Genomic DNA, 16,344 nt, shown 5'->3' with positions numbered 1-16,344 from the left:
AGTTTTTACCTCTTTTGTTTAATTTTTTTAATGTTCTGTTGATATACTTTGTCCTCTCTTGACTGAAATAGTCCCTGCTTGGTAGGGAGAAAGTAGGCACGTCATAAATATCTGTGTTCCTAGCTCTAAAAGGTATTGATTAACCTAAAGCTGCATTTAATGGCTTTAGATGTGGCAAGAAAATATATTTAGCATCTTGACGTGTTAACTAAGTAGATAGATAAATCCATTATTTTAAACTTTCATCTACTTCTGGCGGGAGTGTAAATTGGCGTTGAAGGAGCAGGAGGCTGGCTGAGGACAAAGCAAAGGCTGGCGCCTTGCACCCCCCCTTCACCCGCTCCCCTCCATATGTGTAGCATTCCTCAGGCACCCCTGACTGCCATAAAACGATAAATAGTTAACTTGCAGAGATCACAGTCCTGCAAGGTAGGAGTCTCCCCTGGTTTGCAAATATCCTTGAGATTTACAACAAAGAAGTTACCTTATCAATAGCCCTAATGTCACCCTCCCCTCCATAAGAAACGGAAGGAGGCGAAGGTAGAAGGAAAAGTAAATAAAGTTAAATTTCTTCTAAACCTAAATCTCATTAACAGGGATGCTTGATAGCAGGAATGTAACATTCCACCAGGAGACTCCCAATTGTGTTCAAACTATCAATCAATAAGCTCAGCCCTACCCGAAACTTGTTTGTATCTGTCTATAAAAATCCTGCACCGACCCAGCTCTGGACCTCTGGGTGTTATCGGCAACGAGCGCTGCAGAGGTCCAGGTTCGAACCTGCAATAAACGACCCTTGCTGATTGGCTTTGACTCACGTCTCTGGTGGTCTTTTAAGGTGGGGGTAATATTCAATTGGCATTTCATTGTAACTGCTTTGGAAAACTGGCAGAATCTACCAGAGTTTAACATCTACATAAGCTGTGGCCAGGTGGCCCCAGGTCCCGGGTAAATGCTCCACAGAAACTGTGCTTATGTCCACCAAATGGCCTGTGTGAGAATGTTCACGGCAACTTTATTCCTATTAGCTCCAAACTGGAAAAACCCAACTGTCCATCAGCACTAGAACGGCTAAGTAAATTGTGGAATATTCCTACGCTAGAACACAACACTGTAGAGAGAAAGAATGCGCTTGTGCTCTGCGTAAAAACACGGATAAATCAGGCAGGCACCATGTTGAAAAATTTGGACGAAAAAGGGTGCATGTTGTATGTTCATGTATTTGAAGTGTAAAAACAGACAAAACCAACCTATGACAATAGAATAGAGAAGAGAAGTTTCTTTGTGGGGTAGATATTGATTTGGGACAAGGCAGCTTTCTGAAGTGCTGGAAATGTTTTAGATCTTGATGTAGATGAGGGTTATATGTATGTATATAAGTCTGTGTGTGTGTGTGTGTGTGTGTGTGCATGCGCGTATCTAAAAATCTTGCAAGCAATTTCAATACAGAAGTAAACAAAAAAAAAAAATCACATATATGTTTGGTAAATCAACATTCACTACAAAAGTTCATCTTAATAATCCTTGCTACTGAATAAGGAACTAAGATGTGGAATGCCAGGAGAAAACACAGATTCTGTGCACACCTGGACATATACAATTCCCTGCACGCCAGGCCCTAAATAATTAATGACTTGTTCAGCCTCATTGACCCTCATACTTGGAAGAAATTTTCTATGTCATTTAATTCAATGATTCATCTAAAGTTTGTCTGCCGCCTTCCCTCTGGGTGGCCATTCTGCTTTTGTGAACAAAAGCCCTCAGGTGACTAGAATACTGTTGTGACCTCCTGAGGCCAACTTACTGTCATTGGAAGCCCATCCCCAGGCAAAAATTCCATCCTGTCTATTCATTGGTTTTACGGGTAACCATTGGGGTCTTGCAGTTAAGCGGACAAAGGATTGTGCTATGGCTGTGTCCCCTGAACCCCATACTTTGTCATTTATATATATATAAAATGAAGTTCAGGGTTTAGGGGACATGTGTGTGTGTGTGTGTTTGTGTATTTGGTTTTTTCCCCATATAGGCATATTTTCGGGAACATTTGTTTTGTTGTTTCCCCCCTTTTTAGTTAATAACAGGGCACCATTTCACCGGGAACTGTGTTCTCTCATCTACATCTTCTCAATGGTTCCCTCTCAGGGATGCAGTGGGATAATGTGGATTTGTCACTTTGCTTGGATGTCTCAGGATCCCTTTGCTCTCCCATGCTCTAGAGCTAAACACTCCTGTTCTCCCAGTGCTCAGCCTCTCCTGCTGTCAATACAATGATTCATACATCCACAGTCCATTCCATCTTTCAACACACATTTATTGATCATCTTCTATGTGCCAGCAATGTTTTAGGGATACAGTGATAAGCACATAAGAGACTTGTGGCATCTGCCTCTTTAGGCTTTCACTCTACTAGGGATATTAATCAAATATGTACATAAATAACTGCAAAATGTAAAAATGAAACTCTGATGAACTGCCAGGGAAAGGTTCATGATGTTATGAAAGCATCAAATAGGGAGTCGTCCTCATCAGAGAAGCCTTCTCTCGAGAAGTGATGACGGAGTGAAGCACAAATGAAAGTTAAAATAAGCTCGGAACAGAGGGAAGAAATGTCACTTCAGGAAGAGGATAGAGCATGAGTAAGGCCTTCTGGCAGGAAGCAAAAGGAAACATGCCACATTCGAAGGACATTAGGAAGGTCAGTGTAACTGGAGTTGAAAAAGCAGAGTGATACAGTGTAAGAAGAGCCTAGAGAGGTAGGAAAGAGTCCTACCATTTGGGGGAGAGATGTTAGCATTAATTTGGCTTTCAAATGCTTATGGAGAACATACCTTGGAAAGTAGCAGATCAAACTAAAGAGAAAGAAGGGTTTTTTAGAGAGCACAGCTTAAATTAGTAATTTGGGAATAGAAAAGTTACATCAAGGTGAATGGGGAGGCAGTGGCATGGAGGTGGTTGTCAAAAATGACCAGGTCAAGGGACTGGCAGGCCAGGTGTTGGGTGGGTCATCTTATTGGACATTGAAATCACTCACAATTATGACGAGGCTTGAGGTGGAAATGAAAACTGTAACTCAATGCCAGAAGCTTTGATAAATGTGGGAAAGTGACTGGGAGGTTACAAATAATTGAGAACTGACCATAGTTGCCATGGTTCTATAACAACTTGTATAATTTCTCTGTGGGGAGTTACATCTCCTAAAGGTTAATGCTGATGGCCGTTGCAACTGAGCATGATTACAGTATTTATTGGCTTCATATAGCCCTGTAATCCTATGATTTAAGTACTTCTTAAGCATAGCAAAAAGTTGGAGAAGAATTTCATGGGAGGAGAATAATAGGGAAAGCTAAGATACAAGTCTAGGAAGGCCCCCTGTGGTGGCTTATGCCAAGAAAGGTACAAAAGTTTCCTCTGTAGGAGCTGAAGCATCAGCAAGGCCACCATTGCTTTGTGTAAGGTTGTGGTAACCATACTTAAGGAAGGGTCAGTTGGAAGTGGTGTGATGGACAGATTGGGAAAGGGGAGAAGACCAAAAGAGCACAGTTATGAGTCAACTACTGTTGTTGGGGTGAGGGCTGATTGGACTTTGAATGAGATCAGTGGGCAAAGAAAGGAAGGAAAGCATGGTATACAATATCTCAGGGGACTCACTTATCAACCAGGAAAGCAATTAAGTACTGTAGTAACTAGGAGAGAGAGAAAGCCATAGGCAGAAACCAGAAAATCAGGAAGAAGTTGATTTTGTGGAAGAATACACCTTACATTTCTAGTTCTGGAGAACATCAAGGGGAGGTATCCAGCTGATGACAAATGTAGGTGCTAAACTCCAGGGAAAGGTGGGCCAGAAAAACCCCCGTTGTTAACCCCTAACCATAGATGCCCATCCTGGCCTCCCGTTTTTTTCTTTTCAGTCCACAAGAACTTCTCCCTTCCCTTCCCCTGACTTCTTTCACTAATTCCTAGTTGCTTACAGCTTACTTCTGAAGACCATGTCTCCTCAGCTCTCCGCTTTGTTGTTCTCTTCCCCAAACATTCTCTGGTTTCTTAGAAAGCCTCCTCTTTCTTGCTTGGTTCCTCTCATCTGTGTCCTCACAACCCTGATGTGCTTGTCATGCTTCCCTCTTACCTATTTCCTCCCTCCGACTTTGGGCTTTAGAGGACAGGGACTCATTAAATGGGTCTATGTATTTTTTTCTTTTCTGGTTCAGTAATAATTTGCTTAATGAATTAGCTAATTAACACATTTATTTTAAGGGTTTTACATTTTGAAGTCTTCATTTAAGGAAAAAAATAAATGGGATGAGGGTACCTGGGTGGCTCAGTGGGTTAAGCCTCTGCCTTTGGCTCAGGTCATGATCTCAGGGTCCTGGGATTGAGCCTCATATAGGCTCTCTGCTTGGTGGGGAGCCTACTCCCCCTTCTCTCTCTGCTTGCCTCTCTGCTTCCTTGTGATCTCTCTCTGTCAAATAAATAAATAAAAATCTTTAAAAAAATATAAATGGGATGAAAATTCAGAACAAATCCATAATCCCAAATGTCACAGATGAATTTACAAAGTTTGGGAAGTTGTGCACATTTTCCCTATGGTCAAGTGCAGCTGGGCCCTGCTTTATTTTGTCCCCTTTTCTAATGCACTTTCTTATGAAGTGTGTAGAAACCTAATCAGAAAAAGCAACATTTATTCTTGGAAGCGGGGACAAACTTCTCTTCTCTCTTGCTCTTCCTCTCTCACATTGTCTCTGAAAGTCTAATGAGATTTAAACGTTCTGTATGAACTACTGGAATATGTATTTGCCTTCCAATAAAACTGGGTCTTTTAAATCCCAGATCTCCCATTTCAGCAGTACCTCCCTCTGCGTCTGCACAGCACAATGTCACAGGAGCACCCTGATTTGAAGGCATGTCAGTGGCTGACACTGCAGCTGGCTCCTCCAGAGTAGAGAGGAAGAAGACTGAGTTTCGAGGTTGGGAATGGCATACATTTAATGGAAACTCCTAGAAAAGGGAGCCAGGGAGCTCAACTAGGTAGGAGGAAACCTCAAAGGTAGTGTTGAAAAATCCAGGAGGAGAATTTGCAAATCTAAAGACACGAAAAGTAGATTTCATAGTTGTCAAGAGCTGGGGTAGAGGGATAATGGGGGTGACCGTTAATGGGTGCAGAGTTTTTGGGGAGATGATGAAAATAATCTGTAGTTAGTGGTAATGGTTGCACAACTTCGTGGACATATCAAAAACCACTGCATTGAACATTTTAAAACAATAAAAAAATAATTAAAGAAAAGAAAATGCAGGATGTGAAACATGGAAAACTAATCAAGCTAATACAATAAAGAGAAAGATGAAGACTGATGGATTGATTGCCTGTATGGAATCTGGTGATTAGGAAGCCAGTGGTGAGCTTAAAGAGAATAGCTTCAAAGGAATAGTCACTCCCATCTCTTCTTTCTGCCCCATAAATATATAGTGTGTAAAGTTATTCATTCATATACATTCATCTCTATTGGCAGAATGTCCGGTGGTTTTGCAAGTTTAGGGATAGGTTCAGTTTACATAAGCTAGAGGGATATTCCAGATGAGTTTTGGGAATTATGATTATCTGTGCTCCTGCTCAGTAGGACATAGCATAAGTGTCATTCGTCCTGTCCTTTGAAAACCAGATCTGTAGTGCAAAACCAGGTCAGTTCGTATAGTCTTCATCTCAGATGTAATTTCCAATGACCCTAAATGGAGCAGGCATTACCTTCTTTGAATTCTGATAATAACTTCTAGTTGTATGGCTATTCTGCAAGTTGTTTGCCCTGTCTTGCATCAGTTCATTGACGGAATACTGCTGGCCCTATGGCCCGTGTAGGTCAACCACATGTATTCTGTAGCCATATTTACTTGATTTGTAAATTAAGGGTAATAAACCTTAATCTGAGCACCTCTTCTGAGAATATTATATGAAAGTGCTTTGAAAACTACCAAGCAGGGGCGCCTGGGTGGCTCAGTGGGTTAAAGCCTCTGCCTTTGGCTCAGGTCATGATCCCAGGGTCCTGGGATCGAGCCCCGCATCAGGCTCTCTGCTCAGCAGGGAGACTGCTTCCTCCTCTCTCTGCCTGCTTCTCTGCCTACTTGTGATCTCCGTCTGTCAAATAAATAAATAAAATCTTAAAAGAAAAGAAAACTACCAAGCAAATATAAATACATTTTTTAAAAAAAATTATTTATTTGACACAGAGAGAGAGAGATCATAAGTAGCCAGAGAGGCAGGCAGAGAGAAGAAGGGAAGCAGGCTCCCTGCTGAACAGAGAGCCCGATGCAGGGCTTGATGCGGGGCTCGATCCCAGAACCCTGGGATCATGACCTGAGCCAAAGGCAAAGGCTTTGACCCACTGAGCCACCCAGGTGCCCTGTAAATACATTTTTAATTGATTCTGTTGTAGAATTGAAGACAGTTAAATCCTTTGTTGCTTGTTAGCCTTAGACTGGTATAGGACTGATCCCCTTAATGCCTTGTATGTATGGTCACAGGCCTCGCATCCATGTATAGCTTGCTAAGGCCTGCCTTGCTCAATAGTAATTGGTTGAATTGAATACTGTTTAAATGAGAAAAATTTAGTGTCACACCATGATTGAATTCTCTCTTGTCTTCATCTTTCTTTGTTAATTTGTTTTATTCTGCTTTTCACTTAGGTTTCCCAAATGAGCCTGCTTCCATCATTGCCCTCAGCACCATTAAGGAATGGCTGTCTAAGAATCATCACGAGGTAGGAGGAACAACAAAATAAGCAAACATTTAAGATGGCCTCATTTGATCCTCAATTTCAGAAAAAGCAGAAAAATATATTCATAAATATCAAGTAAACATAATCATTGAGATGGACCATGCTTCATTGGGGTTATATGGAGGATTGAATATCTTCCTGTAATTAATTTTCTGAAGGGATTTTGGTGATTGATTTTGGTGGTGAAGATAGGCAGAACGATCAGATTCACCTAGCCATGATCTCATTTTTATGTTACGTTTTTAAGTCTCGTTTTTTTCATGAAGTTATCTTTGTTGACATGGTGTACATTTTTTGGTATCCTGAGGTCTCTTTATTTATAATTAATCATTTCCATAACTTCTGAGTGTGAGATTAGAGTAAGCCTGGATAATTGATAGCTAAATTCCCATGATCAGGATTTTTTATAAAACTAAATGCTTCTCTCAGACTTTTTACCATGCCTCTTATTCTGTTTATTTAATAAAATCTTTAGGCTGTGTTTATTGATGAGAAGAATTACTCAAGTTAACAAAGCAACAGAATAAGTAAAGACACTGTGGAGGCTTAGATTTCAGAGTTTGGGCAACTAACTGATTGTAACAATAGGTTTTGTACAGTGCGCAGCCTTGTGTGTTTTCCTTCCAATTTTGTTTTTCTCCTCAGATATTCAATGTGAGTGCTATAAAGAATATTGTCCCATTTAAGATAGTCCAGGGATTTAGCTTTCTTCTTGGGTAGGACATGGATTATTAGGAAATGTTTGGGTATGGAAACAGACAATGGGGAGTTTGCTATAATATAAGAGTAGCTCTTGGTGCCTTCCTTTGTTTAAGGAAACTGCAGTGTCATTTTCTGCTAGTGGTTATATTTTCAACATTTCTTAAGGAGATACAGAAATGGCTAAACTCCAGTAGAGGTGAAGACCACATGGCCAAACATCTCCATTTTGGTGCTTGTTCTTTCTTCTCCTCTTACTATGAAAGATATATATAACTTAAACTTAGAAGATGATTATAAGAAACACACAAAAAAGCAGAATTTTAAAAAATAGTTAAAATAGCCAGTTTACAAAACATTTCTCTAACATGTATTATTTTCACAACAATCTCATGAAATATCTAGGATAGATACTGTTATTCTTATTCTCATTTAGAATCAAAAGGTTAAGTGACATTCTCAGGACTTCAGAGTCACAGAGCCAAGAGTCAGACTCTGTCCTCCTGACTCTAGCAGCCATTCCTCCTTGGGGAGATCCTGAACAAGGGAGAGACGTTTAGTCCCTTTGAAAGTGGTATTTTAAATGTATCCCTTGGTTACAGTAAAAGTTCCTCACCTGGACCATCTGCTTAGCAGAAATGTAGAGTGTTCATGAATAAGAGTTGAAAATGGAGCTTGTACATTGGTGTAAGCCCACTATTACCACTAATAATCCAAGGGTATTCCCTACTGATGGATTCACATGTGTCATATTGGTATGTGAGGGAAGTACACACATCCACCTCCAAATCATTAAGGAGATGATTATGAAGAACAAACACGTTTGTTATATTTACAGCTCATTGACAAATTCTATGATGGATTTTCTCTGGTTAAACTATTCAGAAGGTTATTTTCCATAGAAATGTGTTAACTTAGTGTTTCCCACTTAATGGTTTGTGCCCTGATCTCCTTGTTAGCTTACTCTTTGTCTTTGAGTCTGTTCCTTTGCTTTCATGTCTTTTTTTTTGCTCATTTCTGGGGTCTGTTGTATACAAATTTAGGCATTTTGGTTTGAGGAACACAACTTAGTTATTGCCATTGTGACTTTTAACATGTTATGAGCTAATTCTTTTTTTAAAGACTTCTTGTTTCAACATGCTTAGGCTAATTTAAATAAGTTAGTTTGAACAAAACAGGTTGTACTGAATAAATGCATGGTAAGTGGTAGGGCATAGATAAAAGCTACACAAATTTATTATCTTGCAATATTTTGATTTATTTTTTGCTCCGTTAAGAAACAAGTGAAGAAGTTTAGGCACTGATAAGTTCGTTGTCTCTTCACAGGAGTATGATTTTGACATTCTCATTGTTTAAGCTACTTATCCTTAATTCCCTCAATTGACAAGCATTTACTGAATCTCACTAAGCACCAGAAACTTTTCTAGATATGAGGGATAGAATGCTGAAAAACAAAATCCTCTTTTATGATATTCATAGTCTGGGAAAAGAGTTATCAACAAATAAAGAAACAAGATAGTTCAGAGAGTACTTTGAAAAGTAAACCAAGATAATTTGATAGTGAGTTATTGGAGGGTGTGATTTTAGATCATTTAGAAAGGGCTCTGAGGATGTAATCTTGGGACAAAGATTTGTGTGATGGGAAGGGTAAGCCAACCATAAAGAGGTCTTGAGGTAGAACATTCCACATAGAAGGAACAGCAGTAGAACAACCCTGATGGGAAAATGAGTTTACTGTTTGCAATTAATGGTAGAGCAATGCAATTGGAGTTGAGACATAAAAGAATGGCAAGAAACGAATTTAGACAAATAGGTAGGGGTCAAATCACAGAGTGTTGTGGTTCACGGAGAAACTTGGATTTTTATTCTAAGTCTAGTGGGAAGTTGAGAGTTTGGGACAGGGAGGGGCATGATGAGGTTTCACCTTTAAAATGACAACAGGCTGGCTGCTTCTTGGAAAAGGGACTTTTGAGAGACCTCAGAATAGAAAAGGGAAGACTGATGAAGAGGATCCTATAATAAATCCAGGCAAGAGGTGGGGATTCTTTGAAATACAGCAATGGTAGAAAAGGAGGTAACAGCATCAGGTTTGGAATATATTTTGACAATAGAGCCAGCAGGACCTGGGGATTATTTTAGAGTAACCCAGCTCATGCTGCAGTTACAAACAAATCTTAGTGCCATAAAACAGCAAAGGTTTTTTTTTTTTTTTTTTTTTTTTTTTTTGCTCACACTATTTCTTTGTATTGAGTCAGCAAAGGTCTCTGGCTTAGTCAGGAACCCAGGCTGACAGACACTCTACCATGTGAAATATCATCTATCACATGACAGGAAAAGATAGACAATCAAGTAATAGCTCTTAAATGCTTCTACAAAGGAAGGATGCATATAACTTTTTTCTCACATTTCACTGTCCAAAGCAAGGCACCCAGGAGATAAGAAAATGAAATTCTCTCATATGTTCAGAAGAGAGGCAAATGGATATTTATGAACAGTAGTAATGTCTATCATAGCTGTAAATCAGATGTGATATATGGGAAAAATGGGAGGGTAAAAAATAATAGCTAGGTTTTGACCCGAGCCCCTTGGTAAATATTGGTGCATATACTAAGAAATTAGGTAGAGGACAATGTTTAGATGAGAAACAGAAAAAAAACAAAACAAAAAACAAAACAAAAAAATAATTGAATTACAGATAGTTAAGCCTGAGATGATCTTAGATATGCAATGAAGCTTTCCAATAGTAAGTTGGTTACTTGAGTCCAAAGCTCAAAAAAAGAGTCAGATGGAAAGACATGGTAAAATTGATCATATTATCATAACTCTAACTTGGGTTTGGGTCTTAGTTTGAGATTAGCTGAATGAACTATATGAAAATGAATCTTGAAATTCAAGAGCTAGAACAAGATAGAGCAGAGGCTCATGAGTAACCAGAATTGCAGACTGTAAATTCACAGGAAAACAGGAGAGTTAATTTACATACTCTCTCAATCTCTTTCATATCTCTATTTCATTTGTTTGTTTGTTTGTTTGTTTTTTGGCACATATTCTACCCTACCCATTCACCAGCTTAATATGGCCACATGACGACTGGGACCCACTCATGAGTCATTGAGTCCTGCTCAATGCAAAGCCAGGGCTGAGGTTGGTGAGCAAAGTTGCATCTTCTGGATCTTTCAGCTGGTTATGTCCCCTGAAATTTCCCTCTCAAGAAATAGGGAATCCATGTAAATGTGAATTGTATCAGTGGCCATACTTCTCTCAGTCAGATAAGTATGCAATTCAGACTTCATGATTTTTGATCACTGATAATTGATGTTGTCATGTGATTAGCGAGCCTTCATATTTCACCACTTATTTACCCTCTGATTTCTAAACCATCAGGAAGGGACATTTGTATTTTTTTCAACAATAGTTGATTTGGTTCTATTTAATTACACAAATCCACCCCATCCAGCCTGTGTGGCTGGGCATTTCCACATTCAGAGAGGCTTCTCTGGAGCACTTGGGACATGACTAGGGAAAATGTATTCTGTCATCCACCATTGATATTGTTTTATTTATCCAAAGTCTGAACTGTGAGGATGCTGCTATCACCACATATTTAGGGGGACTCAGGGACCTGAGGGAGCCCAGCTGAACAAAGAGTCAGTTGGCTCTGACTGCAGCAGCTCTAGAGGAAGAGATAGAGCAGTACTTTAGAGCAAAAAGGAGAAATCTCAAGAGGATGTAATTGGGGCAGAAAAATGACTTACCAGGACTAAGAAACATAATGACTTCTTATTGAAAAATTGCAAAACAAAAAAAGAATATTCCCTGCTAAGACTTGAATTATTGTTCTCAGTAAACCAGAGAGTTGAATTATCTTACAAAACAGAAATACAAAGAAATGGAAATCATGACTGAGGAGATAAAGCATGTGGCAGAGAGACCCGGGGATCAAGTGTGAGGTAGGCAAGGGATGAAGATTACCCACTGGCATTTTCAGTAAAATTAAGAATTAAGAACTTCGGAGTTCAGAAAAATCACAAGAAAAGAATATCAGAGTTCACTCTGAAACAAATGACAGCATGTGGCATGATAACCTTTCCATAAGTGCCCATTTTTCTCAAGTAGAAACTTTATTACAGAGACAAGCGAACAAAATAAGGGGCCGTTATGGAAATGAGCAGCAGAAATGCAGCCCAGACTCTCAACTTGGGGTGGCTGGTCCGCGTTATCATCTGCAGTTTCATGCATTCCTCATTCTTCATGCAGTCTAAAAATATCATTCCTTGTGAAATAGTGATTTTCCCCCTCTGCAGCTCTGAGGCACCCCTTTCATATCTGGAAGTTAGCTCAAGAAATGTTTTTACAGTGCCTATTCTATTGTTCCACTCCAGAGACCCATACAGCATCTGACTATTGGTCTCTGGGGAAATGTACATATTTATAATTTTTTCCATAGAAAGCAGAAGAACAGGATGCCTTTCCCCTCTGAAAGCTACAAATGTCCTGATACGATATGAGAGATTTCCCAATTATGGAGGTCATGTTCAGTGATTTCAAATGCCCCAAAGGAACAAGCCTCCTGCAGCACAGAGGACCTGGGTTAGGTCTTCTGGGAAGTCATCTTTGAGGGGTAAAGCCTCTAAGATGAAGATTCTGAGATGGAAGATCGATGGATTTTCTGGGTACTTTTAAATGTGGAAACACTAAAGTACTAATCGGGCTTTGGTTGTAGCCTGGCACAAACCTAAACACACCTTATCCCCAGCAATTAGAAAGAGGTGGAGAGATGGCAGAAGCATAGCATTCTGGGAGACTCTAATTAAAACTGTGGCATGTGTAGATATACAGAGGGGAAGCTGTGGTCCTCCTAAGACTAGGCCCCAGCTGTATCTCTGGAGATCTTTGAAGATGGTATTTCCCAGAAATCTTTACCATTCAACCACTCCATGGGAAGTTCCTCTTCTCCCTCCTCATGCTGACAGCCCCCTCCTCCACCAGCAGACCCTTTTATTCTGAGGTGGGAACAAGTCAATGGAGGAGTCTTTCATTCATCTTTGAAGGCCCTGAGGGGGCACCTGGTGTGACTTAGATATCACTGGCAGGGAAGAATCCTAGCTCTGCAGTTTCAAAACCAAACTCAGTTCTCTTCTCTGTAGGAGGAAGGTGAAAATTTTCTCTCTTTGCATGCAGAGTTTGGCCCTCTGCCTAAAATATAATATTTTTTTACTGTGCTGTTAGCACAAACAGATTGTTATTCAAAATGTTAAATATCATCTACATGTCATTTAAATTGTTAATGCTCTGCCTTTTGAGAGAAACTTGATACTTGTGTAGTATTGCTGTTTATCCTTTTAAGCATTAAGTGTACAGATGTGGCAGGGCATCGTGAGATGTTGTGTGTATGTGGCAGTGTTCCATTGAGGCAGATATGTTACTCTACAGCTTGTTGCTAGCCATGCTCCCAGACCTTCCCTGTGGGCTCTAGACCTCAAGGTCAACAGATAGTAAGCAGAGAACAAAACTGTCTTAAGCAGTTTGAGAGAGGAGAACAAAGCTGGAGGTTATCACAATTCCAGACTTCAAGATATCCTACAGAGCTGTAGTAATCAAAATAGTATGGTACTGGCACAAAAATAGACAGATCAGTGGGACAGATTAGAGTCCAGAAATAAACCCACACTTACATAGTCAGTTAATCTATGACAAAGGAGAAAAGATTATACAATGGGGAAAAGACTGTATTTTAAATAAACAGTGCAGGAAAACTGGACAGCTAGATGCAAAAGAATGAAACTGGATCGCTTTCTAACACCAGACACCAAAATAAACTCAAAATGGGTTAAAAATCTAAAGTGAGACCTGAAACCATAAAATCCCTAGAAGAGAACACAGCAGTAGTTTCTTTGATGTTAGCTATAGCAACATTTTTCTAGATATGTCTCCTAAGGCAAAGGAAACAAAAACAAAAATAAACTATTGTGACTACATCAAAATAAAAAGCTTTCACACAGTGAAGGAAACAACCAACAAAACAAAAAAGCAATCTACTGATTGGTAATATGATATATGATATATACATGTTCTATCCGATAAAAGGTTAATATACAAAATATGTAAAGAACTTATACAACTTACTACTAAAACCCCCCACAAATAATCTGATTTAAAATGGACAGAGGATCTCAATAGACATTTTTCCAAAGAAGACAAACAATTGGCCAATAAGCATGTGAAAAGATGATCAACATGACTAATCATCAGGGAAATACAAATCAAAACCATAATGAGGTACCACCTCACACCTGTCAGAATGGCTAAAATCAAAAACACAGGAAAAACTGTTGGCAAGGATGTAGAAAAAAAGAAACACTTGTGCACTTTTGGAAACAGTATAAATTGATGCAGCCACTGTGGAAAACAACATGGAGATTCCCCCAAAAAACAACAGTAGAATACCATATGATTCAATAATTCTACTACAGGGTATTTACCCAATGAAAACAAAAACACTAATTTCAAAAGGTATATGCACCTCTACGTCTATTGTAGCATTATTTGCAATAGTCAAGATATAAAAGAGACCCAAGTGCCCATCAATAGATAAATGGAAAAAGATGTGAGAGAGTTATATGTGATATATATTATATTATGTAGGATATGTTATATAGGATATATAGGATATATTATATCATATATGTGTGTATATATATATATATATATATGAAATCACAGAGCCATAAAAAAAGATGAGATCTTGCCATTTGTGACAATATGATAGACCTAGAGTTTATGCTAAGTCAAATAAGTCAGACTGAGAAAGACAAATACCATACGATTTCACGATATGTGGAACCTAAGAAACAAAACAATAAATACACAAAAAGCAGAATCAGACCTACAAATACAGAGAACAAACTGATGATGGCTGCCAGAGAAGGGGGCAAGAGGATAGACAAGATGGGTGAAGGGGAGTGGAAGGTACAGGCTTCCAGTTATGGAATGAATAAGTCACAAGAACCAAAGGCAAACATGGGAAATATATTCAATGATATTATAATAGCATCTTCGGGTGGCAGATGGTAGCCACATTCATGTTGAGCACAGTGTAACATACAGAGAAGCTGAATCACTGTGTTGTACACCTGAAACTAATGTAACATTTTGTGCCCACTATCGTCATAGAACAATGTTAAAAATAAATAAGCAAATATGTGTCATTTAAAAGAATACAAAAACAAAACAAAAATTAGTTTTCAGCACATATTTGGTGCCCTTTAAAAGTAAAGATACTGGTTTTTGCTGAGTAGAAGCAGTGACATGCCCCCCTCTGCTGCCTTCCAACATTCCGACCAACAGCCACAAAGTAGCAAGAAAGGTAAATCAATTCATCTACTCCAGAAAACAGAATTGGGAATTGATTGCAGAAGTGCATGTTCAACCTCTGGAAAGGTTCAAATGCCACTCTCGTGCTAATGGGACAAGATCAGGGACATGGCCACTTGTTTCCTCATCACGGATCACAAAGAAACCATCACATTTAGCTTTGGTGCCAAGACTATTTTTTCCCCCTCTTGGCAGAGGTCTTTGAACATATGCAGTGTTAAAAATTGTCACTTTTATTTCAGAATCACATTATGGACCACCAAAAAAACCCCAGTGTGGGGCCTGCCTTATGTCACTGACACAAAACACCTTAGGATCTCTCTTCAAAGACGGACTTAAATAAAACATAAATGATGCTTCCATTTCTAAGGAGAAAATTACATCCCTCACCCCAAGTTTCAATTCCTGTGGTTGATTCTTTACAGAAGTGCAAAACACATAACATACCATCCTTCTGTTCTATACAAAATGGGGGTGTGGTTAACATCCAGAGATTTGAAAGCAGCAAATGCAGTGCTCAGTATTTTCCCTGGGGAATGTCTTTTTAGGTCTATAAAACATTATTTAGGTATGTATGCTGGTCTTAGTTGTTGGTGTGATACAATGTTAAAATATGTGTGTTTGGAAAAATAAATTCCATCTTAAAATTTTCAGGTTCTGTGTAAGAATGTGGCTATGGCAATAATAATAATCACTCTTAAAAAAGTAATCATCATCCTAATACACTACTATAAAACTGTATCCTTTGCCTAGCCGAAGCATGATCTTTAGGTGGAAATCATGATGCTCATTGGCTGTGACATAATTGAAGAAAATTATTCCCAGACTTTGCACATATGCCATGCTCCTTCGCTCTTCAAAACCCCATGACTTACAGTTTGTTTTCTCTCTCCATACCATCAATTTGTATTCCTGCCTTCCACCGTCCCTTCTTTCCTTCCTTCTTTCTTCCCTACCCTTCCCCCCCTTCTCTTTTATACACACACACATACACACATACACACACACACACACACACACACACACACACTACTTTCCCATTCGCAGATAGTCTTTGTTGAGATTTGCCCCAAGCAGTTACATCAGTAGTCAGAATTGAGTTTTATCTCCATATCTTATGAACCCCAGTCCCCATTGTTGGAGTGAAAGTCATGACCCAAGGAAGCTTCTGCCTTTCTTGGTGGGAGTGTTCAAGTGCTTGGTGTCACAATACATCACCCCACGTTAGAGCTTGCCAGATGGGAAAATCCACTTACTTCTCCATCCCTGCACTGCTTTAGCATCTATTCACAGTAGTCCTGCCCCTGTTCTTAGGGCCAGAAATTAGAGAGCCCTACTATTACCTTCATAACCCCATTCCCATCAATAAGAAGCAAAATGTATGATACAATATGTATTTTTGTTACTTTAGTTAGTGAGCCTACTTTCAGTTAGCCAGTGTGCATGGGGTACAGAGGGTTTTCATCAAAAACTTTTAGGCATTGAGGCAATATTTCCCAAGTACCTT

General features: G+C 39.2%; 1 protein-coding gene across 4 annotated transcripts in view; it reads left to right on the top strand.

Annotated features, from left to right (window-relative positions):
* The window catches only part of MACROD2 (mono-ADP ribosylhydrolase 2), a 1,944,634-nt gene that overhangs the window by 1,452,865 nt on the left and 475,425 nt on the right, over nt 1–16,344 (top strand). For all 4 annotated transcript variants that reach the window (XM_082743694.1, XM_082743700.1, XM_082743702.1 and 1 more), the window contains exon 8: nt 6,673–6,746. In XM_082743694.1, coding sequence (XP_082599820.1) covers nt 6,673–6,746 — 74 coding nt within the window. The remainder of the gene's footprint in view (nt 1–6,672; nt 6,747–16,344) is intronic.

The sequence above is a fragment of the Mustela nivalis genome (genome assembly GCF_964662115.1).
Source record: "Mustela nivalis genome assembly, chromosome: 8".
In the NCBI taxonomy this organism is placed as follows: domain Eukaryota; kingdom Metazoa; phylum Chordata; class Mammalia; order Carnivora; family Mustelidae; genus Mustela; species Mustela nivalis.
Note: the sequence above shows the minus strand (reverse complement) of the source record. Positions and strands in the feature narration are given on the sequence as shown.